This window comes from Pelecanus crispus, chromosome 5, assembly GCF_030463565.1.
Source record: "Pelecanus crispus isolate bPelCri1 chromosome 5, bPelCri1.pri, whole genome shotgun sequence".
NCBI lineage: Eukaryota > Metazoa > Chordata > Aves > Pelecaniformes > Pelecanidae > Pelecanus > Pelecanus crispus.
The window spans coordinates 33,411,053-33,432,742 of record NC_134647.1 but is presented as its reverse complement, the minus strand read 5'-3'; the positions used below and the strand labels follow the sequence as shown (position 1 = coordinate 33,432,742).

General features: G+C 39.6%; 1 protein-coding gene across 1 annotated transcript in view; it reads right to left on the bottom strand.

Annotated features, from left to right (window-relative positions):
• Positions 1 to 17,504, bottom strand: part of HECW2 (HECT, C2 and WW domain containing E3 ubiquitin protein ligase 2) — a 114,205-nt gene extending 96,701 nt beyond the window's left edge. Inside the window, exon 1 of the mRNA XM_075711711.1 lies at positions 17,213 to 17,504. Within this exon, the coding sequence (XP_075567826.1) occupies positions 17,213 to 17,504 (292 nt within the window). The remainder of the gene's footprint in view (positions 1 to 17,212) is intronic.
• Between the last annotated feature and the right edge of the window lie 4,186 nt (positions 17,505 to 21,690).

Below are 21,690 nucleotides of genomic sequence, written 5' to 3'. Positions count from 1 at the left end.
TTCCTGCCAAATACATTACAATCAATAACTTCTTCAGATCCTTCAAGAGGGACACTTCTACTAATGCAATACTTTTTTTTTTTTTTTTTTTTTTTTTTTAAATAAACCATGACTATTCTGCTCTTCTGCTTGCCCTTGCTAAGAGGAACACAGCACCCATTCCCTCCCCACACAGTCACAGAGCCCCAACCTTGCCACCTCCACAAGATCTGGGAAGGATTAAATAAAAAAATAACTACAAAATGAACTAGTCGGATTTTATACCAGGAAAGCATAAAGGGTTGGAAATATTTATAAGGTCTTGGAGAGAAACTGTAACAGATAGACCACGATACTCTTTTGTAAACATCCCAAAAACAAAGGAGAAAAAAGCCATGGCTATCCTAAATCCTCAACACTGTGAACTGGGACTCCTTTACAACTGCTCATGATCATAGAATCATAGAATTGTTTAGGTTGGAAAAGACCTCTAAGATCATCCAGTACAACCATTAACCTAACATTACCAAGTCCACACTAAACCAATTAAGGGTAGACCAGACTAAACCGTGTCCTGAAGTGCCACATCTACCTGTTTTTTGAACGCTTCCAGGGATGGTGACTCCACCACCTCTCTGGGTAGCCTGTTCCAATGCTTGACTACCCTTTCTGTGAAGAAATTTTTCCTAATATCCAACCTAAACCTCCATAGTTATTTTGGGAGGGTTTTGGTTGGTTAGTTCCACCACCCCCTTCCCATTTAACCATCTTCAGAATAATTAAGAAATACCTGTGCTCCTCCTTCAGAAAATATTTCAGCTGCATTGAATGCCAGGACAAAACCACTGTGGAACTTGCAGCTGCAACTCCTAATACATCCTGCTACTTCACTTCTAAAGTCACATGAAAAGGCTTATAAATCAAAGTATCAAACTACCATGGCCAACACTTATGCTCCAATGAGAGAAATGTAGCAAGTCAACTGTTCATGACTCAAGTCATGGACAAACACTGATGACAGCTAGAAAACCAGAGGCAGAGACCTGCACCATCTTCTGACTCCCCCCCTTTGCAGGCTGGGGTGCAGAGGGGGGAACTTTATCTAATTAGATAGAGCATTGCAGTTGGATTTTTATTTTGTAGCTGCATTTATCTGACTCTCATTGTTTTGAGACACTTTACATACCAACAGGGTCAACTCCCCTGCAGTTACTCTGAGCTTTCTTCTCTCCATTGTGATCTGCATGTATTCAGATTTTTCCAGAGTGCCTAAAAAGCTGACAGTATATGCCATCTGTTTGGAGATGTGGTATTTACTGCTTGCATCAGGGACTTTGTATAATACACTAAAGCAGGGGAAGCTGGCTAATTACTGCTGCATCCAAGTTCAAAGTCCAGATCCAGATGTCAACCTTCTTAAAAATTCAGGATCATCTGGTTTTACTTTTAGATTGGCTCATCAGAGAGAAAATACCAAATCATAACGTTTGATGCTGGCTTCCTCATTTCTGTCCCTGAGTTGCTGCGTAATTCGTGGGAAGCAAAGAAAATCCCGAAGCCTTGCCTACCTGCTGTGTAAGACATACACGTTACTAAAGTGGTGTCCTCTTACTTATTTTTAAATTAACTTTATAGGTCCATTCAGTTGCCAGCACAGTGACTCAGCAAAGCCCCGTGCAGTTAAACTCCCTGCTGGGTCTCCTGAAGCCCCGAGGGGAGGGAGGCCAGGTCGTGGGCCTTTCCTCACGGAACAAACGCACCTGCTTTAGGCAACTGCAGGACGCACAGGATGCCATCAGAAAGGGCTCCCGAAAGTCAGAATGAAAATAGTTTGCGAACGATGAAATAAGGAGAGAAGCACATTGCCTATGCAGCTTTCAGATTGCAGGATGCTATTTTAAGAAAGCTTAGTAGTCCTCAACTCAGCATCTTTACATTACTCCTCTTAATTTACACTCAAGTTCAGTGATGTCCTTAATTTTGCATTAGAGATTCTACATGTCACTTCCCAATCCGCGTTTCTCGTGCCAATACCCGGGAGTCCAGAAACGTGCCCAACATTTCTAACAGCAAAGCTCAGGTGCTCTTTTGGGATATTGTCTCCCAAATCCTTTTGGAACATTAAGTATATATAATAGATTTTCAGAGAATATCTGTAAGTTAGTATCCACAGAACTATCAAGGGCGTCTGTGATTTCAAACACAGTATCCTCTATTCAGTAAGCAATTTATTTCAGGAGGTTGACTCATTTCCTTAAAGCTTTTTCAGCTATCTGTTTTGACTGAAAAAAATTCAGAAAATTTAGAAGTACTCAAGGAAATGAGCCAACACATCCTGGAAGAAATTCATCCAATACACACACAATAAGATAAATCAGTCTGAGATTTCTAAAGAAATGAGCAGGAGGAAGTTCTAAAGAACCCGAAATGTTTTCTGTGAAATACAGTGTTTGTTTCCCATCATCATAACTCTCCTTATGTCCACTTTAAAAACAACATACTATGGCTAATCAGGAAGATAAAGTGGTTTTTGTTTGGGGTTTTTTTCGTCCCCCACCCCAGGGAAACAAAAAACCTTCCCTGAAATAGTTCAGTGAATCTCCCCAGTATTTAAATTAAAAATATTGCTGCCAGTATGCCTCATGAGAGTTTTGTCTCAAATCTCTGGTGCTGACCCACAGGAGCATAGGGTCCATGGTCAAACTATACATCCCAAGACGAAGCCTTTTCAGTGAGATGCATAATGCAGCACAGAATCACCTCATCATAGAGCTCTGGGGATGCTGGCTACCTGGAGGTCATCACCCAGGGACAAGGAAACAAGAAGTCCCCACTTTCAAGGGTCTCCAGCAATGTAATCAAGTGTGCTGCCTTGGGAAAGCTCAACTCTTTGAAAACAAAAGCAAAAAACCAGAAACTTTTTTTACAGCCTTTCCAAGAACCGCTCATTCAGGGTTTCATGTTTCTGAATATCTGAAATCATGACAGAACAAATGAAAAATCCACTTGCAAAACAGTAAAGATTTAATGAAATAGTAGTTATTACAAATTGCTTTTGTCCTTCTGTGAATTCTCACGTACTTGTGAAGCACAAAGAGTGCAACTCAAGTATTTTGAGTATTCTCAGTCATAAAGTAAAAAAAGGCAATTTTTCATTAAAACTTTTCTATGCCATTGTCTATTAGACATGGATTTAGCAGCATGCCAATGCTGAACATGCCTTTGGCTAGACGTTTACCAAGTGACAATGTATGCACACGTGCTGGGCTGGCAAAGGTGCTAAGCCTCTTCTTTCACTTGGGAGGCTCACTCCATATGCACACACAGCTTTTGGAAATGTAGCATGGTCCAGATATGGTACTGAATCTCCCAGAACACGATAGCATCAGCAGCCAGTTCTGAGAGGCAATCTCATCAAGGCCACCCCACTCTTGGAGAAGTGATCAACTGGGGTTCTCACAATGGAGGGAAACTGCACCCTGAATTTCCAGCACAAAGTCACTCTTCAGACAGATTCAATCAAGACAAGAAAATCTCTGTACCTCCTTCTCATTTTCTCCATTACTCTTGACACTCTTTACACTTTGGATCACTGTCTGTTCAGTCGTTTCAGTTAGTTGCCTTAGACTTCATTTTTCTATTTGATGACTTCTCTGTATTGGAATATCCCTTGATCCCTGCATGCAATTTGTCATCTTTACCTGGTCTGGCAAAGAGGTTTCCAAACCTTAGCATGTCCCTTTGCAATCCACTAACTCCTTCATTGTACACAAGTTCTTAACATGCCAGTCCCAACATCCAGAAATATTTTATTGTTTTAAAGCTTTTATCTCATACAGGAAAGCCGAGATCCAGCTGCTCTTCTGATGACGTAGTTTCACATTGCAGCTAATAGTTACAACCACCGATCAGCAGACAGCCCGTGGAGGAGCAGCCTCACAGTGCCTCCTGCCACGCTCCACTAGACAAAGCAGTCAGTTAGCCGCACAATGTCAGATCAGCAAGTATCCACAGGAAAACTATAACCAAATTAGATGCAACCCAAAACTACACGGAAAGTCAGCGGGGTTTTTTGAGGGAGGTGGTGTTAGTTTTCTCTAGGGCAAGGCAGATTCAACTTCTTGATCATCTTGATTTTTCCCAGACTCCCCCTCATCTTAACACAAGAAATACTGTATAAAAATAGAAGAACAAGTACAAAGGCAGAAAGAGAGACCAAGTGAGAAGGTGTATACAGACTCCCAAACCAACAGAAGCAAAAATAAAAAGTGTGTGGAGCTGGGGAAAAAAATAAAAGAATCATTTCATCATTTCCTGCTTCAAATTAGCTTGCTCGTTTGTTTGCTCACAGTCCCCAGAATGTCATAAAACTAAATTTTGACATATTTCCACAGAACCTTCCATGAAAAGAAACTGGGTGAAAGGAGCAGAAGTGGGATTTGGAGAAAAACAAAAAAACCCAACCAACCAACCAAAAAAATCACACTCAATGCAAGCCAATGTATCTCTCTCCCCTCCCCCTGCCCCCCCCCCCCCCCCCCCAAGCCCCCAAAAAAACCACAACCTTTTTTTCAGGTTATGTAGCTTATTAGCAGAAAGTTAAATTTTCAGAATGAAATTGCTCAACCATTGTCTGAGCAGAAAGAGAATTAGAGTAATGCTAACTGGTAATTCAGATCCTTGAACAGTGAGCAAGTGGGACCTCTAAAGAGCGCGTTTGTCCTGCTCCACTATTTTGAAATCAAATACTTTTAACAGGCTCTTCTCATCTTTAAAGAATCACAACACTCTAGTTTTAGCCAAATGCAGTTTTTAGATTAACGTACTTCATATCCAACTACCTAAACATCGCTTGAATTTGTTCACAATAACCGGAACTTCTGGTGAGTACATATCTACAAGATTACCAAGACATTAGTAAATATTCTTGAGTACCAAATAACCTACCCCAAACTAATTGGTAGTTCATGTCCTAGCTAAACTGAAGATTGTTTTCCATTCGAAATTAAAATGGTATTTTATGACAAAGTCTTGATGAACTATGTCTAACTGCCCAGCAGTCCTAAGTAAAAAGGCATTATCCAAGTGATAGCATCTTATTAATCTGTTCTTCATTACCTCTCATGCAGTAGATGCAAAAGAGTGAAAAAGGAGGTTGGAAGATTGCCCAGGATCTTTGCAATGTACTTCAGCACAAGAGAATTTAGAATTTTCAGGATAAGTTAACTCCAAAGTAATGCACTGACAGTATAAACAGAGCTTTCCCATAATAACCAGAAAAACTGCTAACCTGTCTTCAGCACCATCGTATCATATTCAGAGCAATGGAATTACTTTTTTCCCCCATACATTGCCTAGATCTTTCTCTTCACACATATGCTTTATCAGTTTTGTAATGAGATTGATTATTTCTTCAGGGTTAAGATTTACCTCTTACACAAAAAGGATGCCAATATAGTTACTTCTAGTCTAAAATCTTTAAGCTCATGTCGTGAAGATGAGAGAAGACAAAGCCAAACACTGCTTATGAAAAGTACTAAATGGGTCTACAGATTAAACTGGATGAGACCAAAGCTAAAAGAAACACAAAGGTCATGTTGCAATTCTTTAGAAGCAGTATCATGTTACCAGTGCCAAAAATCAAAGCCAATTATATTAAAATTATCACTAGAAGTTCAAAAAAGGAGACAAACATCTTGCTTATTTAACATTTTAGCATGAAATGTCAGAAGTAAAAAGCTTCCTCTCTTGCAGTGTTAACACACAACAGCAAAAAAGGACCACAAAACTGTGTAGGCTAACAAAGGCAAAGAAGCTTTATTAATTTGTGTAAATACCTTGAAAGAGCCTACAGATAACAACATTTCCATAATTTCTTTTAAATTCCTAGCAGTAATACCTGGTACTCTGCAAGCAAAGAACAGAACCTAGAATTAAATGCAACTAGAAAGAAAGGCTTGCCAGATCAGCTACTCCCACCAATACAAGTAAAGCCAGAGCATAAATAAGTCACAGAATCATAGAATTGTTTAGGTTGGAAAAGACCTTTAATTAAGATCATCCAGTCCAACCATTAACCTAACACTACCAAGTCCACCACTAAAACAATTAAGGGTAGAGGCATAATTTCGTGTTTCCTGGCTTGGTGGCTGGATTATTTTTTAATGAAAGTAAAAACTAGGAATCATTAAGGTTGGAAAGGACCTCTAAGATCATCAGTCCAACCATCAACCCAACACCACCAGGCCCACTAAATCATGTCCCAGACTGCCACATCTACACGTTTTTTGAACACTTCCAGGGATGGTGACTCCACCACCTCTCTGGGCAGCCTGTTCCAATGCTTGACCACTCTTTCCATGAAGAAATTTCTCCTGATACCCAATCTAAACCTCCCGTAAAAAAGCAGGAGGCCATTTCCTCTCGTCCTATCACCAACTACTAGGGAGAAGAGACCAACACCCACCTCACTACAACCTCCTTTCAGGTAGTTGTAGAGAGCAATAAGGTCTCCCCTCAGCCTCCTCTTCTCCAGGCTAAACAACCCCAGTTCCCTCAGCTGCTCCTCATAAGACTTGTGCTCCAGACCCTTCACCAGCTTTATTGCCCTTCTCTGGACACGCTCCAGCAACTCAATGTCTTTCTTGTACTGAGGGGCCCAAAACTGGACACAGTATTCCAGGTGCGGCCTCACCAGCGCCGAGTACAGGGGCACAATCACCTCCCTGCTCCTGCTGGCCACGCTATTCCTGAGACAAGCCAGGATGCTGTTGGCCTTCTTGGCCACCTGGGCACACTGCTGGCTCATGTTCAGCCAGCTGTCTACCAGCACCCCCAGGTCCTTTTTGGCCAGGCAGCTTTCCAGCCACTCTTCCCCAAGCCTGTAGCGTTGCATGGGGTTGTTGTGACCCAAGTGCAGGACCCGGCACTTGGCCTTGTTGAACCTCATACAGTTGGCCTCAGCCCATCGGTCCAGCCTGTCCAGATCCCTCTGCAGGGCCATCCTACCCTCGAGCAGATCGACACTCCCACCCAGTTTGGTGTCATCTGCAAACTTACTGAGGGTGCACTCAATCCCCTCATCCACATCGTTGATAAAGATATTAAACAAGACTGGCCCCAAAACTGAGCCCTCGGGAACACCTCTTGTGACTGGTCACCAACTGGATTTAACTCCATTCACTAGAAGTCTCTGGGCTCGGCCACCCAGCCAGTTTTTTACCCAGCGAAGAGTACACCTGCCTAAGCCACCAGCTTCCTTAGGAGAATGCTGTGGGAGACGGTGTCAAAGGCTTTACTGAGTCCAGGTACATGACATCCACAGCCTTTTCCTCATCCACTAAGCGGGTCACCTTGTCATAGGAGGAGATCACGTCTGTCAAGCAGGACCTGCCTTTCATGAACCCGTGCTGGCTGGGCCTGAAAAAGCGCAACCAGACTTGCACTCCTACTACAGCAGCCTACAAATCCCATCCCATCACACCCTCTCTGCTGGGGTCACTGCTGCACATTGAAGCTGAGCAAGTCCAGTGGCAAATTACTGCCAAAGAGACAGTCCCTCTCACTCCTGCTTACACACTCCTGCAGGTTCCCTACAGCTCTCCCTCATCCCATTCAAGATGCTAAGGATAGAGCTGTTTGTACTCTTGTGAGAGTAAATGCTCTGCCAGCTTAACTCTGCTTGGGCAGTAAATAGTAGCACCCAAGACAGTAATCTGTAATAATCTGAAAGGGGGTAATTTTTATTTAACTGCTTGAGCCACAGAGAAGGACTGTACTCAAAAGTGTGCTGTAATTAGGACTGTTTTCAAAATCGAAATCTTACGTGCTAATGACTCAGAACATCAAGCCGAATAGCCAACCAAAGTCATAAAGCCATTCGCATAATTTGGTGAAATGTCACTGATGTCAGGTGGGCTGTCTTTACTTGCCAGAAACAGATCGTGGATGTGTTTTTTTTAAAGGAAACTGGACAACGCACTTTTCATCCTCTTGCTCAAATAATTTACAAATTAAAGAATACATCAAAGAAAGTATTGTTGCCCATACATTAAGCACTACCCCATCAATAACTCCTAAAATCTTATTCATTGTTGACTTCGGTGGATTGTTACATCCTCATTCAGTATCTTGAAAGCAACTGCCTGTCTGTAAGTCTACTAAAATTCAGAGATGCATCTATGTTGAAAAATTTGTCAAACTGAATTTTTCCTCTCCCTGCAGGCTACCATCTGCTGAACTATGTCATGCATGAAACTCTATACAGAAATCAAACTACAGTGAACATAAAGATTTTTTTTCTTTTTTTATGAGGTCATTACTGGATATTTATCTCAGTCACAATAGTAGGTGCCTGCTATTGCACTATAATGTTTTTCTATGCATATTTCATCTTCTTAAGCCAAACCCATTTAGGCTTAACTGGCTTCATATGCGAGAAAGTGCTTCCACATTTGATGGCAAAGAAAAAAACACTGATTAAGGTCCTGATCTTGCAAGGCACCGAATACCTTCAATTCTTAGTCCTCTTCACAGACGACACCTAGTAGGTCCAAGCTTTCATTTTTAATCTGTCAAAAATTATCCTCAAGTCAGACCCCACTCATGTGAATGACATCTAAGACCATCAGACAAAATTTAAATTCGCAAGAAAAGAAGGATTTCATAGAGCATAAGAGTTCATACCATGTCCGATAATGAAAACTTCTAATGGCAACTGAATAGCAACAATCAGAGATTTATTGTCAGGGAAAACCAGAAATAGAATTTCTAATCACACTTTCTGTAAGAAAACTAGAAACTGATGACCTGTATCCATCAAACCTGCTTCTGTGTACATTAGAGGGCTTGATGTTAACAGTGACATGCAAGAAGAGATCAAGCTGAAATTGAACTCTTAAATATGTCCTTTAAGAATAAGTATCCTTCGTCCATTTTCCTTACGATCTGATTATATATCTGCATAACTAGGCAAGTTATTTTGAACATATTCTATAAATTTTCAAAATAAGCTCCTTTATATTCACTTAACACTTTACAGTACTCATCTTGCTTATTCCAGGCAAAGTAAATAATCTTTGTTGTGCCTTTTCCTCTTCTCATTACTACAGTACCTGGGAAATGACTATGTTGTTTTTATGGAAATTGTAGGTTCATTTTTTGCATTAGCACACATTGGGATATAAAGGATTAATTTATTCCCAAGGTCAAGGCAGGAATGACAAGGGCAATTACTAATTTTTAGAAACTTTCAAGGACTACTGACACATCAGTGATTGAATGAGTGACTAGTGACTCAAAATACAACTGAAGACTTTGACATTAACTCTGAATGACTGCTGACAAAGGAGGCAGATCTCGTGAAGAGGGTTTGACCAGACCTTGAAACAAGGCTCTGAAGCATGGGATTTGCTTGCCTGGGAATTGGCTGCCCACCAGAGTGAAAGCAATGGAGTCCTGGATGCTGCTGGGCAAAGAGACAAGAAACGCTGCCAATTCAGACGTTTGTGAGCTTTGTTTTTTCCCAAGGAGTAAACGCCAGCTAAGCAGAGTCAGTTTAATGGCACTCTTGTAGCATCTTCACCCCACATCAGTACCTCTCTTATGCCAATCTGGCAAGTTGTACAAGGGCTGGGTACTGCTCAGGCCCAGATGAAAGTTCTTCTGTACCAGAGGAGCTCTAAGATGGTCAGGTCTGGCCATTCTCTGGATCTTTTTTGTTCTTCAAATAGCTTAAGCTGCAAGACACATCTTGATGAGCTTTGCTAGGAAAGGAGGCCTATCAAGGTCAATACTGGCACCTTCAGTAACCTCCTCTGGTTATAATTTAAGAACCTGTGTATCCAATATCAGCATATATTAAAAGGTTATATTAAACATATCCACCAATAAAGTGTTAGTTTCAGAGTCCTAGTATGCATGTTTCTCATCTTTTTAAGTGCCACTGGTTTTAACTATATTAGTCATGTCCTTAACATACTGTATTTAACACTCATAACACTTCTCCACTAATTCAGATTCTTACAGTCATTGATAAATCCACGGCGATGAAGGAGCCAAGAACTTCATAAAAAATTTATAGGAGGAATTCTAACACTGTGCATAATGCAAAACTAATCCATAAGCTATTACTTACATGAAACAAATCAATAGATGAATTAATGCAACTACTTTTTCAATCCAGTTGTCAGTGATTTGGAATAACTGTTTTTCCCAAATTATTTTGAAAATACTGTATGGCATGTTGATTTGATGATAGAAAACAGCTCAGCAAATGTCTTTTAAAAAAAAAAAAAAATCAAAATATAAGCCAACTTCCTTCAAACAAATTAAAAAACCAAGCCAACACAAGGCAGTTTTATGGTAAAAGGGAATATTGTGAATTCAAAAATGTACATTGTCTTCCATTATGCAGTGTTTGTATTTGCCATCTTCCCATCTGCTGGAACAGCCACTTACATCAAAAAGGCAGGGTGGGGAGAACACTTCTTTCTATCCAAAGGATTATAAATGTTGTCATGCCAAAACCTCTTGCAGTGGAAAGAGACTGACAACACAGCTCAAAGTGTCCTCCCTGCAGCTACATTTGTCTAGTTTTCAGGTCAGGGGTATCTCAAAAACTTAAAAACCACAACTAACTGAAAAGTTTGGATGTTCTGGCAACACTTTCTTTATCACAGCTTGAACTTCTTCCAGACATAAATATCATCCTACAAGATCCTAGTTTTCTTTTTATCTTTTAGCAAGGAAGTAATTCTTTTCTTCTTTAAACAAACATAATGAGTGTATTTTAATGTAGTGCGTATATCTTTTAAGGTACCTGCCGCATACAATGAAAATACATAGAGAAAGCACCTTCTATTCATGACGTCTAACTTTTGCAGTAAGGAGAAGGTATTATGCTGTCCATACACTGATTTTTGAGCAAAATTTACCAGCTCACAACTGAGGAGGAGAAAGTACCAAATTCTGTGTTGGGAAAAAAGTAGTTTTGCATGTGGGTCAGGATCTAGGAAGAAAGGAAAGAATAAGATTGAAATGCAGTACCTGGAGGGAAAGCTTCTGAAGACCTTTGGTTTGTTACAGATGGTCACTCTAAGCCTCACCACGTATGATTTTAGGATAAAATCCCTATATTAGACTGCCGTCACTTTTCATTAGCCCACTCAAGAGGTGGCCTTTCCCTAAATATTACTAAGCACCAGCAAATGAGGTATTTCAAGGCAGCTTTTTCCACATATTTTTGCTTATCACAAATGTCAGCATCAGACAGACACAGACTAGTGCCAATCCCAGATGCAGACTAACATGAATTCAAGTTCCCTTCTGTAATCCTAGCTATTGTCAACTACGAATTTTGCTTTGTTATATGTATTATTTAAGCATACATGTCCAGTGGGAGCTTCACCAATATCTCAATGTGCACAGGTATGGCTCTTCCAGAGCTTCAGAGTCATAGCTAGTCCTGTTGTTTATTTTTTGAAGAGAAAAAAACCACCACAGTGCTTAACTATTCAGATGATGTCATAATCAAAATGGTTGATGACAAACAGCGCAATGCCAGCCTTCTGGAAGCCTAAGCCAAACACTCTACCATGGAGCCAGATGGGTAAAGACAGACTCTTCTATATGGAAAGTCAAGTCCGTGTTTGCAGACTTCAGCTGCAGTCAAAATGAGAAGTAACCACAAATTAATATTTTTATGCCTAGTAACTAGTCAATAGACATCAACAGTACTGCTCAGATTTTCAAGTAGAGAAAAGTACTCATGTTGCTAAAACAGGAAGGAAAAAAAAAAAAAAATCAAGCGAATAATCAGGCTTTTCTGGAAGATAATAAAGTTATTACTTTGTATGTTTTCTATAATAGATACCAGAGAAATCTTTTGGGAATAAAGTATTTTAACATTCCATAATCTCTCTGTCTAATGCAAGCCACTATTTGAAGTGTATTAAAGGCAGTTTATGTGAAAGCTTTTTTTCTTTTTAATCTTGTCTGACCTGAAATGGAAAGGCTCCAGACTCCATTACCTAGGAGGCTTAGTATAAACCCAGATCCTATCTAAATTGCCCTATATAACTCTGCATCAGTTTTTGTTTTGTTTTTATAATGCTATTGTGGATGTATGCAGTAGGCGTAACAAAAAGCCAAGTAGCCTGTGAAAAGCAGCTGAAGGAAAAAATATAATGACCTTTGATAGCCAGCATTTTAAATGTGCTAAGGATCTCTAGAATAAGGGCACGCATCTCATAACTAGGACTCCATAAATTAGGACAAAAATAGACCAACCTGGGCAATTTGGCCATGGGAGTTAATCTATTTAAACCAAAAGTAGGGTTTCCTTCTCTCTCCTGACTTTTTATTCTTTATTTTGTACTTTCTAATTTCTTTAAATATGAGACTTCAGGGCAACCCATAAAACTCATCAAGATTCAACTTCCCTCAGCATCCCACAAGCAGTGGAGAGTCCACCTGGTCATCATCTTGAACAGTTCTCACTTCCCAAGGAAGTCCTGCTACCCTGTTGCTACAATAACAGAGTGGCAAGAAAACTGGGATATCTCATAGTCCCTTTGAACTGAATATCCGTTTCTCTTTTTTGATTGCAACTGGGTCCAATACTTTGTGCAGCCTTACTCACTACAGGACTCCGGAGTCTGACCGCTCTTGCCATAGGAAGATTCAGATTCCTCTTTATTAGAGGAAAACATGTCTGTAAAACTCCAATAGCTTAAATATTGCTTGGAACAAACATTTTTAAGGCACGCATGTACAGAGCAAAAGCTGGGTCACCACTGGACAAGAAAACATCATGGGTCTAACAGGATGCAAAGCATGCTTGTTAAATTCTGTACTCTTCTACCACTTCAAAAGTTGAAGAAGGTTTTCAGTCTAAAACCTAGTTTAGCTCTTTAAAAAATAAATAAATTTTAAAAATTGAGAGAATGGACCTCTTCCTTCCTTCATATTAGGACAGAAAGACTGAAAATTTACCTTTGCTCTTCAGAGTAAGCACAGGTACAATACCTCTACTAAAAAGCTCCCTCTCTGAATTTCATCATGCCTCGTTACCTTCAAGTGAGGATGCTCATAACTGGTCCTGAAGAAGAAATGAGAAGCCCGTTCTAGGCAAAGCTTAAAGCTGAATTCAAAATTATAAACCTCCATTTCAGATAGGATAATTTCATGTTTCATGCAACACTGCCCAATTTACCTAAGGAAGAGCTAAGACTCAGAAATAACATTTTTCCCTTGCATGCAGTCTCACTGGGACACCTTTCTGTGCTTTTATAGATGTGTTATCTACATTCTCCACTCATCTCGCCTCTGGAGCTAGAAACCTGCTTCAAGAAAACCTGATGGACAAGACCATTCAAGAAGCGCTACTAACACTTTGAAGAGTTCAGACAGTACACAACCAGAAATAGTCAGGAAAAAGGATGTTTGCCGTCACAGAATAGGCTGTGTCCCTCACATACTTTTCTTCTGGTAATCCTTAGGCATACACTGGAAAAGAGAAAGACCCTCTGTAAACAGCAGTCCCTCAACAAGGAAATGGATCACATTTTGGCTGCACACAGTGAGGAAACAGAGGAAGATATGAGTATGGTACTAAAACCAGCAAGCTTCCACATGTATCTAAAAACACTCCTTAAAAAACAAAAATTCTAGAAAAACTGAGCAGCAATTTAGTTATGTAGAGCTATGGAGATGTTTTTCACAGTTAAGTTCAACTTCTTGTACTTAAAAACAAAAGATCAAAAGTTACTGCAGAGGAGTATCCTGAGGACATTATAGTGAATTAATGTGTTGTTTTTTTTTAAAAAAAAAAAAAGGAACAAAAACCACGCAGTCTTTTCTACAAAGTATTTGGTCATTTATGACTTCCTCCCCACCCCCTCCTTTTTTTTTTAAATGAAACAATATTCTGGAATAAATCCACATGCACTAAAAAATAAATAAATAAAATCAGTTCTTCAGAATAATACGATTCTGTGTTTCTCCCCTTAGGCTCTTCTCTTTTTAAAAAAGATAACATCTATTTTCATAACAATTTAGCAGGCTAAGCATTTCACTGAAGTTGTATCGCACTTAGAAAAAGCTCCATCTACTATTCCCTAGTGTAAGCCAATCATCTGCAAACCACCTAGTAGTAAAGGCAGTGACCCTGATTACTGACAGTCTTGTGACCAACTGCACCAACCAATGTCTGGGTGAATGTGTACAGTGATTTGTAGTCAGTCTCTTAAAAAGAAAGGGATCTAGTAAGTCTGGTGGGATTCCTAGTGAGCCACTGCAATTTTAACCATGCAGTAAAACTATACTAAGCAGCACAGAAGTAACTGCTTTCTCATGATAGAAAACTAATGAGTGAGAGCTAATTGAATAAATTAATGAATGAAGAGGGAAGGTAGTTTCCCAGTGCATCATTTTCAATTCCTTTTATAATGGATGTATTCTACAAAATTAATTTGAAGTGAAAATTTACCTGGATTGCTTCAGACCTTTGCCAGATCTCTCTGTACTAATGCCTGAGCTCAGAATGGTGCTCATCTTCAGAATTTCACCTTCTCTTCATTTTCAGAATTGACAACCCCATTTTCCCCAAAAAAACACTGATCTAGCTTTCATAACATATAATTGTACAACCAACATTAAAAAAAAAAAAAGCCACAGGACTGTGCTTTTTGGTTATGCAATGTGTTTTTTAATATAAGAACAAAATATTTGCCTTTTTTTGTTTCTACCTCCTTGAAAAATGGTGCTTTACTAGAAGACATGGGGGGACATTGGTGGTACAGCACTAGGCTGGCACAGCCCTAGTGCTGTCTTGTGTTAGTGACCACACGCAATTTCCACTGCAGGAAAGGAGGCAGTGCCAGAGGAGAGCAACTTTGCAAGTGAAATGGTTTTCATTTTAAAGAAAGAACAGCATGCAACTATGTTAAATATTAATAAAGTGTTTGAGAACGGAGCTTTTATTTGCAAATCTATTCACCCACAAACATCCCTCTCCTGAGAAAATAAGAAATGAGTAAGTGGGAACTAGGGATACTTCATGGCAATTATTACAAAGAACTGAAAATCCTGGATTATACCCTGTGGGATTTAACTAAAAGTTTATTGTTTTTTATTTTTAAAAGATGCTAGATACTTGAAAGAGTTTATCAAAAAAACTTAAATCAAACACAGACAGGCATGCCTATCATGCTGAATATATCCTTACCTCTCTGTTGTAAAAAATGTGCAATTCCATCATTTAGAATGATGAAGCCACAAGTCTTAAAGGAAAGACCCTGCTCAGATCTGTTTTAAATCGGTAACAAAACTCTCACCAGCACTCATGGATTTCAAGTGGCAGCAGAGATAACAGTTCAGTGAGAATCAGTTCCTGGCCTTTTCATCATTTAAAAAGAAAACAGGAAACCCAACATATATCCCAACACTTTGGTATTACACAGTAGCATGATGGGGGTTTTAGGCCCAAGAAGGCATAAATTTGGCTGTTCCTCATAGGATTCTGCGCTAACTTAACATTGTTTTGTACTTTAGGGGCTCAACTAGAAATATTTTTAATTATGGAAGTAGGATAAAAATCATTTATAACCTACAATAAGAACCAATAAGTATTTTATAGAAAGAGCCTGTACTTTAGTATCTTGAATACAAATCCTGAAGTGCTGTGAACAATGAAAAAAAGAAAAAAAAAACAATTGAAAGGGGTGTCAAACCTTTATTCAGATGAAGCTCTCAATGTATTTAAATTAGAATGTTTAAGCTCCATTTAGCAGTCTGTGCATTTACAGCACAGACCACACTTCAGTTGCTAATGTTGTTGGGAAGATTTGTTTGTTTATTACGTAGACACTTCATTTAGGTGGCTTAAATGTTAGCACATACCCACAGTTCATTCCAGGAGAGACTGCAGCTCATGCAGCAACTCCAATAAAGCTTTTATAACGAGGTAAGCACTGGAACAGCACAAGTCAATACTGTCCAGTTTGTGGAGCTGCAGTAATGTTGGGGGGAAAAAAAAAAATCAGACAAAAAAAGAATAAGAACTGGAAACAGCATCTCCACAGCATGTAACAGTAAGTGATGCAGAGATGGAACATCTTGGAAGAAGCTGGCACAGCAAATATGTGTCTGAAATCGCACTGAGACCGATTTAATTGCACTAAGCTTAGTCCCAGCACGGACAAAATTCGAGCAGTCAGACTTGTTTCCACCAGTTTCTGCTATACCTGCTTTTGGCAGGTTGAATTGACAGTTCCCTTCTACATTAGTAATTAGGTTCAGAGAGGCAGTGCAATTTTGAAACAAATCAACCAATCAGTCCCTCTTACTGGTTAAATTCAGAGCGTAGTTTTAGTGCACACAAACAGGTTTCCTTGTGCCGCTACAGCTACCTGCTAGCTACACTCCTGTTCCCAGTGGGGACATGAAGACTGTCCTTTGGACAGCCCCAAACCACACACACAGCAGGGATGTTTGGATCTAGGGACCTGACTAAACATAATACAATGGAAAATCCCAACCCAAATATGCTGCTGATGCTAGGGTCTCAGCACCAACTGCTTTGATCCACTCCTTTTCAGCCACATTATTTGCTAATGCACACGCTGCCCACAGGCCCTTGCATGCCAGCCTAGCGCTCTTTCCAGCTCCCTCCTATGAAATATCCTGAACGGCAAAAAAAGCACGTAAAAGAATCTCTTTAGAGGATTTCCTTCTACAAGAATTCTTCATAAACAGAAATTCTCACTCCTTCAGAACTGATACAATTTCAGTTCTACAAAATCAAAGACTTATACAAAATACCTTTTCACAAATACTAAGAATTTACTTGTCAAAAAAACTGTATAAACACTGGACAGTAAGCATGTCAAGTTACATGATGAATACAATACTCCAAATTTTCCACTCTGTAAGCCAGTCACCAGCAAAGGAGGAAACAGGAAACTGTATGCACATTTGCTGTTTGAGAAGAATGCATTTCACCTTCACAGCAGGTCACTGTGGAAGCAGATCTGCATTAATTAGAGTCATGTTTTTACATAGTTCACTGCACTAAGAAAAGTAAAGAGAAATCCAAGGTAATTCTCTGCAGTCTTAACTCAATTTATCTTTAGATTAATTATGTGGTGTACCAGAACACATATCAGAAAAGGAAAGATGAAGTGGCAAAAGAGCAACAAAGACACAGAAATATTACAATGTGGTTCTGACTTACCTATGTGATAAAGTCCTATCCAGTCAGTTGGGTCTACTTCTTCCTTAATATCCCAGAAAATGATGAGGTTCTGAGATTGCCCCAAGGTGTATTCGTACATACTTGCTGTCAAACTAGACCTGCTATCCGAGGTCACTAAATCAGTGTCACTGTTGGCACGCTGCAAGTTCATGTTCTCAGCCATGGTGCCCTGAGATGCCAAACTCTGCAGATTCTCTGGGCTCAGAGTATACCGTAGCTGTGGGTTGCGACGTCGCACAAAAAGCAGATGTTCTCGGGCTGAACTGGCCATCTCTTCTCTGCTTTTGTCAATTTATGTGAAAAAGTTGTTGTTCAGAGATCTATCATGAAGAAGAAAAAAAAAAAAGAAACTGTTAAAAGTGAGACAGCAGGTTACTCAGTCAAACATTAAATGGAGAGGCATTAGTGCAAAAATGTTCGTACAGGAGCCTGGACTGAGTAAATTTTTTACTACATTGCTCTACCACTGCAGCCACCTTAGTGTTCTGTACATTAAAAAAAAAAGAAAAAAAGCATGAATCACTTCCAACAAAACTCAGAGTTAACTGAGCACTGTGAAATAACATTTATAAGCCAGAAGGCAACAGAAAGCAAAATATCTAAGACCATCTATCAAGCAAGAAGAGCCTCAGTAACAAAGCTCATATGGCAGCAGACTAAAGAGTGAAGAAATAATGAACTCATCTTCTACCAAAGAAATCACAGCAATATATGATGCACTTTCACTTAGATATGTTAGCTTCCAACAATACTCTCTATGCACTGTATGTTCAGAATCAGTAAAGTGTTGAAGATACAAATAAGGTTAGACATATCATTTCAGTAGAAATATGGTACCACAGATTTATGGTACTATAAAATAATTTTGTAAGGATTTTATTTTTCAAGATACAAAGCACAGTTTCCAAGATCCTCTATACCGTACAAAAACATGTCAGACCATTGACTGGGGTACTTCAGACTATGGATATATATTCAATTAGTCCATGTCAGTTTAGCTGTACAGTCAGATTTTGGTGCTCTTTTCCACACATCAGAAAACAGAGGCCTTATAAATTCAAGAGCTTTCCTCTAGCCCTCAGGAGACACTAGGTCTTCACTGAAATGGTCATGCCAGCATCATCACACCATACCTTCAGAAGCAGAACTTGCATCTCATTATTCATAGCTACTGAAAGTACCGCCATTTGAAAATAAGCCCTCACATTACTCGCAACTCAAGATAAATCATCAGAAAGACAAGAATAGCAAAATATTAAAAGAGGGAACAGTTTATAGGAGGATAGAATCAGCGATGGGGAACCTCTTGCCATAGAAGGAATATGAAAATTTCTCTAAGCTATGTGACTTTGACCAAAGCTGTTTGACTTTTTCAAAAGCTACAGTTTCCATCAACTCATTGTTTCTTTATTTTACAGAGGAAATAAAACAGTCCTCATCTGGCAGAACCATTTGCTTTCAGAAGAAACTGAATTTTCCAGTAATGTGTTTGTCAGTCAAAACTGTGAAAATGATTTTCCATACTATATTCACCTAGAATAGGAACCATGTATTTCCCCCAAAGCCAAACAGAACCACAGTAGTCCTCCTGTCCAGTAGTAACTCCAGAGCTCACTGGGAAGAAATTGTGCCCTGGGCTCCTTACACTCTTCATACAATTTGAAAATACTATTTCAACACTGCTGACCAGATTGCAACTTAACCACTGACAACATCTATTATTCCACTACAGTATCTTGTATGAGGGATGTACACTGCAGGAAAGATCTCCTGATTTTTATACGTACAAATAACCACACATAAGGAAAATGGGCACACGTACACGTATTAAAAAAGCAAATAAGAGGTACCTGTGTATTATTCTCAGGCTTTCTTCTTGGTGTCGTAGCCTTCAGCTATCACATGCAGATATATTTGTTCTCTTAAAATAACCCAAGCATTGTCAGACAGTGCTGAGTGCCACCTGCTACAATGTTCCTGTTTCAAGCAAGGGGGGCTGTAATACAGAATTACGTGGAGCCCACGAGAAGCGAATGGATTGGCTGGCCACTTCCATAGTATTGTAATTAGATCTACAGTACACTACCACTATCAATCAAGTGTCTGACAACTGCTTTATTAAACAGAAATTTCTGCCTCTAAAGGTCAAAAGACATTTAATTATTAAAATGAAAAAACAAGTAGCTGCCCTGGTTTTGGCTGGGATAGAATTAATTTTCTTCCTAGTAGCTGGCATAGTGCTGTGTTTTGGATTTAGTATGAGAATAATGTTGATAACACACTGATGTTTTAGTTGTAGCTGAGTACTGCTTATGCTAGTCAAGGACTTTTCAGCTTCCCATGCTCTGCCAGGTGCACAAGAAGCTGGGAGGGGGCACAGCCAGGACAGCTGACCCAAACTGGCCAAAGGGCTATTCCATACCATATGACATCATGCTCAGTATATAAACTGGGGGGGGTTGGCCGGGGGGCAGCGATCACTGCTCAAGGACTGGTTGGGCATCGGTCAGCGGGTGGTAAGCAATTGCATTGTGCATCAATTGCTTTGTATATTCTTTTATCATTATTAATATTATTTTCTCTTCCTTTGCTGTCATGTTAAACTGTCTTTATCTCAACCCATGGGTGGTTTTTTTTTTTCTGATTCTCTCCCCCATCCCACTGTGGGGGGGAGGGTGAGCAAGCGGCTGTGTGATGCTTAGTTGCCAACTGGGGCTAAACCACGACAGTAGAGATCCCAAGATTGTGATTAAGAAAAATTTGGGGGTTTGGTTTTTGTTTGTTGTTTTGTTTGTTTGTTTTTTAAAGGCATTTTCATAGTTTGAGTGTTTTCTTTTCCTATTCATTCCTCTTTCCCCACATGATGAACCTTCAAAAACTGCCTCTTCCCTTCACATTTCCTATCACTCTTTTTCAATTTTCTTTTTAGTAACATTTCAGTCTATGCACTCTTCCACCGTACGACAAATTCTTCTGCTATTTTTTTCAGCTTTTCTTCAGTTGGACATGTTTTGAAATACTAAGAACTAACAAGGGAAAAATAAAGTTCAACCCATCCAGTTGTATGCAATTCATCACACACTGTACATGGTTCAGCATCAAATATTGCAGAAAAGGAAAGAAACAAAAATTCAGTTCAATAATTCGACATATACAGAAATGACACGGAGATTACCATATTTACTTCAAAAAGTACGCAACACAATCGTTCCTGACATGACCAATGTTTTGGCTGCATACACAAAACATTTTATTTTTGGTGCTGGATGTCAGCGGGGTTCACTGACTCCTTCCCTGTCACGTTCCCACACACTCTGCCTCTGATACCTATGTCAGTGATGAAAAGGAAACTCTGGTATAAAGGGTCTTCTTAAATGAAAGTCAGGGAGTTAGCATCTTGTTTCTCTATGCAGAGTATTATTCAATGGATCTGAAAATCCTGGGTGACTTTGAGACCAGAAGGGTAAGTAAGAAATTCCCTCCAACTTCCCTACAAGCCAGTGAAACACGCAGGGATCAGCCAGTCACTGCGATCCCCCCTCCCCCCCTTTTTTTTGGTCCCCCTTTTTTTTTTGTTTACTTTGTGATCTGGACAACAGCACACGCTACCAGTTAAATCTTAAATGTCAGAGTGAAGGAGTTGTACCCCCCTAGTCAGGAAGAGCCCTGACTTGCACCTGAGCCTGCCCACCACAGCAAGCACCTACACCTGCCTGGGTACCGCTGCCCTCCGCACTAGGAGATCAGGCGAGATTAATCAACAGACTGACAGCGCACTATCAAGTTAATTTTCTTCTGTCCCACAACTAGAGATTTATGTAATTTTGAACTATTGCATCCAGTGGTTTTACGGCAGTAAAATCACTGCAAAATAAATGTCATGCGGGAGGGTTACAAGTTAAAGACAAAGTTTTAATAGGAGGGATATAAAAATTTCCTTGAGCTGCAGAGCAGTGCACGGTACCCAGGGCAGCACTGGCATTTGTTGGAACATATTGAAAATTTATATGTGGCAGATGGACAAACTCATCCATGTTTAAGGACACATGAGAACTAACCTGTACTAGCTAGGACTTTCCCACAGTTTGAGAGATGAGAACAGCCTGAGAAAAACGTTAACTCCTTTGCAACAGCCCATTTTCTTAAATCCTAATTGTTATCACTACGGTGAATCACAGACATGATTACAGTTTCTGAAAGTAAAGTAAACCACAGATCTAAATGCTGGGTAACTTCTCTGATCCTACTCAGAAATCTAAATGTCTTAAAGTCATGCTTTAAACAATGATTCCAACAAATCACATAATTTAAAGCAATTGAAATCAATTTGCAACAAACAAGTTAAACTCCCATGTAAATGAGCTACTATTATGGAAAAAGTACCTCCAAAAATTCAGGACTCATAAGCTTTTAGACTGTTTTCTAAATTCAGCGAAATAGACTGTAAAGGGGCCCTA